Source organism: Medicago sativa, chromosome 5 (assembly GCF_051527215.1).
Source record: "Medicago sativa cultivar Bolivia chromosome 5, Bolivia_mono, whole genome shotgun sequence".
Lineage (NCBI taxonomy): Eukaryota > Viridiplantae > Streptophyta > Magnoliopsida > Fabales > Fabaceae > Medicago > Medicago sativa.
In genome coordinates, this window is record NC_140753.1 from 21,388,091 (window position 1) to 21,399,143 (window position 11,053).

Below are 11,053 nucleotides of genomic sequence, written 5' to 3' on the forward strand. Positions count from 1 at the left end.
AGCACTTCAATTAAGACTCACTAATAGAACACATTTTGAGTTTGTTACATGAGTGTCAATAACCCTTTCCTTTCAAAGATACAAAATCCTCTTACGTTTTCAATGCAAAAAAAGTTGTAAACATTCCTAACATAAAAATAGCATTAGTTCATGCTTTCTCTATCTATATAGCACCAAATCCTCTTCTTTTTTTATGTGCAAAGTAAGTCTAAATACTCCTAACATGAAAAAGACTATTAATTCATGCTCTCTCTATCCATGTAGAGTAGATATCTTTTGTGCTGATTTTTTTTGTATTCCAATTATACATTTAAATAAATTTTCCTATAATGATATTATATTGTTATTGTTATTAAAAGATATAAGAATTTTTTTTGTATTCCAATTATACATTTAAATAAATTTTCCTATAATGATATTATATTGTTATTGTTATTAAAAGATATAAGAATTTTTGTCATAGTATTTTTTATATTATTGTCATCGTTGAAAAAAAATAAATATGATTTGTTGAATTTGTTACATTTGAAAGTCACAAATATCTATACTTATAATTTTAATTTATATAAAATATCGTTTTTAATTTACACGCAAAATTTCTATAAAATATCATTGATAATCTATATATGTTAACGCAATAAAAAGAGCGAAAAACGTTGCCCATCTGTTTTTCGCTAGTGCATATAATATATTTATAATTAAGAAAAATTATATATTTTTTTAAGCAAAAGATGGGTTGCAGAGGGGTCTCCTACTGCAACACCCTAATCGTATTAAAAGCAAAGAGAAAGAACAGAAAAGAGGGGGGACATAAACCAAAACCCTCAAGAAAAGAAAAAACAAAAAAGAGAAAAATCAAAGCTTAAATTGGACACTTTTGGGAGCACCTACCCTCAGCCTGGTAGCGTAGCTTCCTTTGTTAGATTCAGCCTGCGACTTCTGCCTATTCTTCTTTTTCTTATGAACTACTAGTTGAAATTGTTGATTATCAACCAGTTTTGAATCCTTCAGTTTAATACCTTCATCATTCTGAGCCATATTTGCCCAAGATTCCTTCAGAAATTCTATATCCCGCTGGACCACATCTGGAATTGATGAAACTACAAGTTGTTGGTCAATGTTCCCCGAAGAGGGTGAATATGTTATGGCTTCGTCACGATGCTCATCGCCAACGAGAGTGTCGACTGATTCTGAATCATCATCATGATTCTTTTCAAGGTTTCCTTGACCGGAGGGGGATTCTACATTACAAACATATGTACTTTGTGTTTCAGCAAGGCTAACACCTCCCTGTTTTGATGTTGTAGCTATATCCTTCTTTTGGTGCCCTGTTTTACCAGTCCCTGCATCATGCGGTATAGACTTCCCTATTTTCTTAGCAGCAACATTATCAACACAATTCAACTTTTTACAATTAGCAATGTAATGTCCAATATTTTGACAATGGTTGCAAAAATCTGGAATTTTTTCATAAACTACTCCAACATGAAATGCATAACCTACCCTCTCAACTAAAACACAGTCATGTAGCCTTTTCGATAAATCAACATCTACAAGAACTCTTGCAAATTGACCAAACGATCTGTTTCTAGCCATAACATCTAAATCAATGGGCATTCCAACACCACAAGCAATTTCAAATAAAGTTTGGGTACTCCAATATTCTTAAGGAAGATTGGTAAGACGGATCCATACTTGAGCATTAGTTTGTTTCTGGACTCCAGGGCAGAAATCTGGAACCCACTTAGACAAACGCAAGATGCCAACCTTGAGATTCCATGCACCAGCCGAACATATTGTGCGCAAGTCATCCTGAGATGAAAAGTCAAATTCAAAGAATCCTTTTCCAATTGACCTCACATCCCAATTTGCAATTGAACTCCATAGTAACTTTAGAGATTCTCTCAACTCTTTTGTAGTGGGTGGCTTCTGCCCTTTTTTTAAAATAAGCATTCCCTGGAGATGATTTATCTCTCAACAGTCTTTAGGTATGGTTCTTCTGAAATTTGAATGGAAACCTTACCTCCCTTCATACATGGTTGAGGAAGAGGGAAGTCAGATGATGTACCGAGAGCCTGGGCAAAGGATTTCACAGCTGATTTGCCTTGTGATTGTTGTGTGTGATGTTGTGACAGGTTAGGCTCTGTGTCAAGAAAACCCCAAGGACAGATTGGCTTGGCAACCGACATAACCAGGAACAAGACAAACAATAGCGACAAAGCGAACCACGGAAACCGCAACCCAAAACCAGGAACGAAAACAAATCGGAATCACAAGAGCGAGAACCCAAACCACCACCAATCTGGATCGGGTTTTGGTGAAGGCTCTGTGTCAAGAAAAATTATATATTTATATATAAGGAAAATCTTTTTCCACCCTAATTATATTTAAAGAAAATCTTTTTCTACCCTATCTTCCCATTTGCCCTCCAAAAAATTTTGGAAGGCGTGAGAGGAAAATGAGTGGGAAAAAAAAAACTCCTTAGGGGGTGTTTGTTTGAAGGTTAGAAATATAGTTCCCAGGAATCTAAGGTTGGAATCACACATTCCTTTGTTTGGTAGATGGGAACCAGGAAAATATGCCAAGGAATAAATTATGCCCAGAAAAAAAATAACAGCAGTTATACCCACGTTCTGCCCTGTTTTATTCCTGTCAAATGAGGATGGGTAAATCATGTTCCCAGGATTGAGAACCCCACTTTCATAGTAAAAAACCATTTATACCCCTATTTCTCTTGCGGTTGCCTATTCTTCTTCTTCTTCTCTGTCTACTATTTTCTTACCCACTTCGAACCAATTGATTGCTTTGAGATTAAGAGAAACACACAACAACAATTTTTATGTGTATCAGACTGAGTTATTTTTCCATGTTTCGCTGCTGCACTGATTGGAAGGAAAATGGAAATTTACGAACTGATTTTAACATTATATATAACTCAGTCTAGTATCCATGTTCCGCTTCCACCACTCTATTATACATATGTTCCGCCGCTGCACCGATTTACTAAAAAACTACAAAGAATTATATACATATCTTCACCAACAGATTGCAGATATATAATGGAGCACTGCATCTATTCTTCCATTGATTTTTCTTGTCTTTTTACAATTTACAGCTATATAATATAATAGGGGTGTTTTTAGAATTTTAACATTAATCCCAGGAATAAACATTGCAAGCCAAACATATTTTAACTATTCCTTGGTTACTTTTTAAAAAAATTCCCAGGAATTAAAATACTAACCAAACACTTTTTTCTATGTTATCCCAGGAACAGGATTTTCCCTTCTATATTCCCGGTAAAGTTAATTTCCAGGAATAATTTGCGTATCCGCAAAACAAACGCCCCCTTATATTTATAATATTTGGAATAATTATTACATTTGAGATTGGATATTCACCACACTGCTATTTTTATATAGAACACTCACTATCTCATCTCTCATGCTAGTGATGTGGGATTAATTATGAGTGACACATATCAACTACACACACATTCTTATATATATTTGCATTCGTTCTGTCTCTTCTCTTGAATTCAATCAATTCAGAATTGATCATAGTAATTATGGGTATTCCTTTGCAATCTAGAATTGATCATAATAATTGTGTGAGTAGATTACTATTGTTCGTAATATACTAACAACAAAAAAACAATGTTAAATGCAGTTCATGTAGTGCATCTGTGTTCTTCTAACATTCAAATTCAGTGTTACGTGTTTTGAGATTTTTTTTTTTTTGAAGGATGAGAATTTATTATTTTTTAAAATTTAATTTTTGTGTTACAACGTGGAAATTATGAAATTAGATACTCCATGATTGTTCTGGTGAAACTTTGTTATAACAAAATTATGCTTCCATGATTGTTCAGAAACTTTGATATAAGTGTTCAGAAACAGATAACAAAATTTTGCGGTCCATGATTGTTCTGGCGAAACTTTGCTTGTTGCAAACATTAGTATTTTTTTGGGTACATAGAAACATAAGTATTTGATTTTTAAGTTAATCTAATTGATTAACCTGCTACTACAAGCGATCAAATCTTTGACTAACCTGCTAACTATCAACAGATGCATTAACCTGAGATCTTATGCAAGCCTCCGATGACATCTTGATTAAGACATTCCTCACGCCAGGCTCTGAAACAAACACCCTGCTGCCTCTTCAATTCTCCACTTCCGCTCTTTGCTGAGTTAATTTGATTACATATCAGATGACCAGGTATCATTGGCTGACTTGAGATAAAAAAACATATTGATCCACATTACTCGACTACTCCATGGCTAGACTGAGAGATTCTACTAATATCGTAGAAACAGTACTGACAGTGACATTGACTATACAAGTACAGTCTCAGTATATCTGCAGCATTTGAAGTTCGCAGCCCTACAAGAATTGATCATATTGATTGTGTGTAACGTACGTTTCCTACTTATTGTTAAAAAAATGAATCGGAATTGAGAAACAAACGGAAATTGAATTGGTATGGAAATTGAGAAGAAATTTGAGGATAACGATAACGCTACAACAATGAAGACGCTACAACAATAAAGAGGCTACAACAATGACATGTTGATGTCAATAGGCTAACGAAGTGCAGTAGCCACCAACAATAAAAGGGGCCACAGGTGTGAAGTAGTAGCTAACAACAAGGTGGCCAAAGAAGTGCACACAAAACGTTTTCCGTAAAATACTCAAATGCCTTAAGAATTAAGGAATCCAAAATTAGAAGTTTTTCATAGAAAAGAACAAAATTTTGACTTTAAAAAGTTGAATAAAGTTGAATGCACAATTTTTTAAGACATTTATTTCTATTTTAAATTCCTTAGCATGTGCCCTTAGGGCACATGTTAGCATTTGCCTAAGAATAAATAAGATAGAAGTACCTCAAATTGTGATTTTGATCCCCTCAAACCAAACAAGGAGACTTAGATGATGGTTCTGGCAAAAAATGTCCATGAAAGGTGAGCCCAGAGTGTGGCACGTGGATGTCACACACATGAGTTACAATTGTGGGTGGTGGTCAAGCGCTAGGAAAGAAACAGCGCGTCAAGGGGCGTCTAGTGTCAGAGCAGATGACAATAGTTATTATGGTGTCCGATTTAGAATTTGATGGTGCGGTCGGGCAATTTGAGATGAGTCATGGTTTATGGTGATCTGAACGGAACATTATTGAACGCATAAAAAAGAAAGAAAAAAGATGACAAAAATATATACGCGGGTGACATAATTGTTGTAGAATGGCAAAGACAATAAGGAACAAAGATTGTTAAAACGGCAAAGACAACAAGGAACAAAGAGTGTTAAAAAAAACAATTGAGGCTTGACCGAAGGTTGCACTAAACTGTAAAGAAGACAGTATGGTGAAAAAAGGAAAACACGCAAAGGCGGTGACTAGGATTTGGATATCTAACGCAAATTATGTACTTGAACTCAAAATGGAACTGTGAAAATCGGAACTTGTTTTGTTTCCTCTCCATCACCCACAACACCCAAAATCAACATATGTTTGTTGAAGAACAAAACTTTTTGTATATCTAAGTGGTAAAAGAATTAGAAAATGAAGATGCTATAACTACATACTTCGATTGCCACCTTCTTTACTGGAGTTCATACTCCCACCATATGTTTCCTCATCATATCGTTCTGATTGGCTTGTTCGTAAGAAAACGACCAACAAGGCATATAGATGGATTGAAACCTCTCTCATCTTGTAATACTTTTTCTTCAGGAACTTCAAACTTATCATCCTCCAGGTTTAAGCGCTTCAGGAACTTCTTCCTATCCACTCATCCACCAGCCTCTCCCTGTTCTTAAAGATCTTTTCCTTAAGCTCTGTCCAAAGTGTAACGAAAATCGGGCCTAACTCATCCCCACAAAACCGGCTTGTACGGTGAGGAGTGTCTCCTCTTTATAAACTCTTCTCAAGAATCCTATCTATCCTATGTGAGACTAAATCCCCTCGAGTGTTGGCCGCTAACACACCCCCTCACGCTTCAGCCCGGCCCAATGGGCCTAAAGCGTGGATGATGCAAGCCCAACGATGGACCCGATAGGCTCTGATACCATGTTACGAATATTGAGGCCCAACTCATCCCCACAAAACCGGCTTGTACAGTGAGGAGTGCCTCCTCTTTATAAACTCTTCTCAAAAATCCTATCTATCCGATGTTGGACTAAATCCCCTCGAGTGTTGGCCGCTAACACAAAGAACCCAAATACACCCAAACTAAATAACGCTAAATCTCTCCATTTAGACTCTACCACAAACCTATAGGACCTGAAAACTGGTTAAGATTTATCGAAACAATATTATGCAAAGTAGTAGATAAATTTAGCCACAATAAAATCTTAAACCACACACAAAATTAGTTGATGTGCATTAAAAAAACAATTGTGAAGTGAAGTATTTTTCCTCCACTCCACATCCGTTGAACACCCAATTTGTGTAGCACCTCTTTCAAACGGTGGAAAAATTGAAGTACTCGTCATGCTACTATTTGTTATTCAAAGAAGCATCAACATGACCAGCTCTCCAAGGACTTGAATCATGGCCTGCCTTGTGAAGACATGCTATTCAAATTCTTTAATTAGGCCGAAAACTTTTATATTTATATTTAGGAAAGATCTTTTTCCACCTCTACTTGTAATGCATCCTTCAAAATATTTTGAAGGAATGATTACAAAGTTTTGGCGGGAAAAAACACAATCCCCTTGTATTTCCTTTAGGGCCCGTTTGATGGTCAGAATAGGATAGAGGCAAGATATGATATAAAGCTGGATAGAGATAGGATATGATAAGGACATGATAAACATTAATCATATCATGTGTTTGATGCGCACATGATAACAAACATGATATCATTATAATTAAATGAAAAAATTGCTCTCATAATTAATTAAATATTATAAAAATGGAATGTTATTAATTATAATAGAAAATACATGCTATCATTATTTTAAAAACGACAATATTTTAAAAATGGCAGAATATCAGGATAATAAATAAGGAATGATCATCTAATCTCATCGGATAATTTCTAACCTAACCTATACTCAGGATAGAAATTACAAAGGAAAGTCGGGATAGGATAGGAAATGGTTTATTTTATCCTATCCCTTTGGTGCATCAAACATAAGATTTAAGCAGGATATGATTAATGTATCATATCCTGTCTCCCTATCCTGACCATCAAACGCACCCTTATATTCTTAAACATCAACTAAATGCTTGTTTTTATATGGATTCAGCCTCATCTCATCTCTCATACCGGCGATGTGGTACTTTATCTCGCCGAATTCAGTTTCAAAATCATTGTTACACGCTTCCACTACACACAACTTCTCATATATATATATATATATATATATATGCATTTTTTTGTCTCTTCTCTTGAATTCAAATCAATCCAGAATTCATCATAGTAATTACAGGTATTGGTTTGCAATCCAGAATTGATCATATAGATTGTGTGAAATGCGCATTTCCTGCTTATTAATGTTGGAGAAATGAATCAGAATTTGAGAAAATCAAAGGCGAACAAACAAACGAAATTGAATGGTATGGAAATTGGGAAGAAATTTGAGGATAACGATAACACTGTTGAGTGCAGTTTATGTAGTGCATGTTTATTCTTCTAAGCTCTAACAATCGAATTCAGTATTATGTGTTTTGAGAAATTATTTTAAAAAATGATTTTTTGTGTTACAGGGTGCAACATGATCAGTAGATAAGATTTGTGTGTGATTAGAAAAATATTCATTGTACTGATAGTAGACTAAATGTTTTGACATCATTCTATAGCTACCAAGAAAAAAATTTGTTTGCGAGGCAAGTAAGTTCACCTCTAAGCCTTGATAATACCCATTTCCATTACATACTTGTGTTCATCATTTGTTAGCATCATCAAAATTTTCCTCATCACTTGCAACAGCAATGAATGACGGAAACTCGACAATATGACTAATAATAATAAGAGAAATGAAATTTGTACAACAATTTTGGGACAATTTTTTAGACAACTCTCTCTCGTACTTCTATTGTGTTCTTACTCTCTCTCTTTATCTCTATTGTTTTTGTCTCAAAAGAAGAGAGAAGAAGAATGGTGTCCCAATAATTGTCCTAAAGTGGTTGTACATTTATCATTTCTCTAATAAAAATGTAATTTAAATGAAGAATGATGACTTATGATCAATAACGACAGTTCCACAGACCCTACAAAATTTCTGTTTTTATTATTTCATATTACATTTTATCTAAGATACATTGATTGTTTGTACTCAATCATGAATTTGTTTACAATTTACATCATAGTGCATAAGGTTTCAAACATAGTACCTGTTCAACAAAATAAGAAAAGTTCATGGAATGTACTGTACAGTTCCATGATTTCAATAATTACATGATTTAAATAATTCACCACTTCATTGAAAACGTATGTACCTCTCTACCATGACCTGCATGAGATGTTCATGTCTTATACTCCCACGGGTCTGGCAAGATAAATAACACACCTAATTTCAAACACTGGCATGCTTTCATATTAACACACCTTGACTTTTTTAATCCTAGCTTTTATTTCCTTGGTGACTGCGCAACCGACTCATCTTCTCAATCTGCAACGGTACATGATATGTCGCTTTGAAAGATCAGTGACAAGCTTCAACACAACTTGGATCCGACCCATTGCAACGTTATTGTGAAGATTGCCACTGGATCTTCGAAAGCGACCCATCGGAGAATAACCCAGCTTCAATCAAGCATGTCTATTTGCCATTGCCATTGTAATTTCTGTTATGGTCTATAGGCCAATATAATCACCATCTCCAATTGCATTGTAATTTCTGTTATGGTTGAGGTCAATATGATCACCACCAAATGCTTGACCTAACAATTAGAAAAATCAGTGAACTAATGGTGTAGAGATGGTCAATGCAGAAAACGTAGGCAAGACCTGAAGAGCAAGCAATGATGCATAAGTTAGAGATATTTTGTGAAAATTTTGTATCAACAGGGACATCCTAAACAGAAATGAGTCAAGGTTATATTGATCAATCACACATGCACATTATAAGCTCTATCAAAATGTTCATCAGTACAAGCTCATTATAAAAACCAAGAGTGAAGCCCAAAAGGTTAACTTCTACCATGTCCTTATAAAAAGATAATGTTGAGAATGATATACCAGCAAAAATGTTGTGAATGATTCAGAATCATTTGAACAATTTGCAAATGCAGAATAATTTGACCATACAATCGCAGATACCAAGAGTGAGAAGACCAAATCACTGTGTCACGGATAGCTTGTTTCGAGAATCTAGCTTGGCAAACGCGCCGCTTCCACCGTGCAATTAGCAGCTGGCTTCGCAAAACTAACTTCTAGAAGCGAACTTTGCAAGTGAAGGGATATTTGTCTCTGGCCACCTCATCTCCAACGACAGTTACCTACATTGATGAAAACAAAACCCATTTTAGATATAATAATAGAAAACGTAAAAAACTGAAACTTTGAACAAAGGCAATGAAAAAACACAGATATGTTCCTACAACGATAGATAGGTGATAGAAAATTAGCAAGTGTACTAACTTATATCGAAGTAATAAAATAATTCGTTCCTCAGGGACTGTTTTTAATCTCTACTTAACAAGAACATTAACATTAAGATATAATTAAATCAGGGGTTGCCGTAGGCAAGTTGGTTTTTAAGTGCAATTATAATTGAAATAACGAAAGTAAAAGTGGTTTTAGAAATATTATAGAGAGATGACTAGGTCAATCGATTCATCTGCATTTCGCTTATTCACAACCTGTACCTTATGTCTACGAGTGTTACAAAGTAAAAGACGAATTAACAAATTAACTTAGGTCAATCCCTTGATCCTAAGTCCGCTTATCTAATCATAATTCCCTAATCCCTTAGGTGAACCTATAATCATCAAAGGCTATAAAGTCCGTTAATTCAAATATCACAACCTAACAACTTTCTATCCCTAGATCATTCGTTAAGTTGAACAGTATAAATAGGTCCGAGTTATAAGCTAGTGTCAGCAGTCCTATAATCTCTAAGATCAATTATATTGGGTCAGAATCATAAAAGCATTACACATATACTGAATAAACTAGATTAACATTCATAAAACGATAAGAGTTTCAGGTCACATTAGTTTAAGCTAATACAGAATCTATCTCTTTACCTAATCACATTAGATCTAGCTACTCATGGCTAAAGCATAAATAACTAAATACAAAGGAGAATCCATTACATGAAATTGATGACTGACTATGAGTTTTGGTGGTATGCCACCGTCTGCTCCTTGATTCAGTTCCAAAAGTCCGTTTTCCTCTCCAAAATTTCGAACCCTTCCTTCATAAATCGACTTCCCTTTTATAGAACATTTTTCAGAAACGCATAAATCGTACTCCGATGCTGCAGATCGGAGCACGATTGATCATTCAAGTCAGATTTAATGCCAGGAGCGTCTTCAAATCGTAGCCCGATTCCATGAAATCGTACTCCGATTTTTTACGAGACAACATGTCTCAATTCAGCTTCCATATCGTACTACGATGTGACTAAATCGGAGTACGATTTTTCTCATCTTCAGGATTACAAAACAGTCCTTTTTCAGCTTCCAACTCATGCATAATCACTTGAACTTGACCAAAACTACATAAAAACTGAGCTAAAAGTAACGTATGTCCTAGTGTCATCAGGAGGATAAATAGGTGACGGATAAAAGAAAGCTGAAAAGGTGTGTTGAAAATGTTGGTGTGGATTTGTTGAGTGGTAGTTGAAAATTATGTTTGGTTTGATTCTCACTCAATTTAACCGATTGTTGGTAATTGTCGATCCCTTAGGCACAATAACTTTTTGCATGAGTCTTTTATTTGGCATTTAATGGTTTGGTACTGCTTTCTCTTAATGTGCATCAAATAACTTAACACTCAAAATATATTGTATTGTTTTGTTGAAAAATTATGAGATTACGACGTTAGTATTAAATTATTTTTAGGTAGTATCGATCCAATCACAACTTTATTAAATTAAGCCA

General features: G+C 34.9%; 1 protein-coding gene across 1 annotated transcript; it reads right to left on the minus strand.

Moving 5' to 3' along the window:
• Positions 1 to 724: 724 nt before the first annotated feature.
• LOC146920970 (uncharacterized) lies at positions 725 to 2,305 on the minus strand. The gene has a single exon (XM_085710751.1). The coding sequence runs from the start codon at positions 1,615 to 1,617 to the stop codon at positions 856 to 858; it is 762 nt and encodes a 253-aa protein (XP_085566877.1). The 5' UTR covers positions 1,618 to 2,305; the 3' UTR covers positions 725 to 855.
• Between the last annotated feature and the right edge of the window lie 8,748 nt (positions 2,306 to 11,053).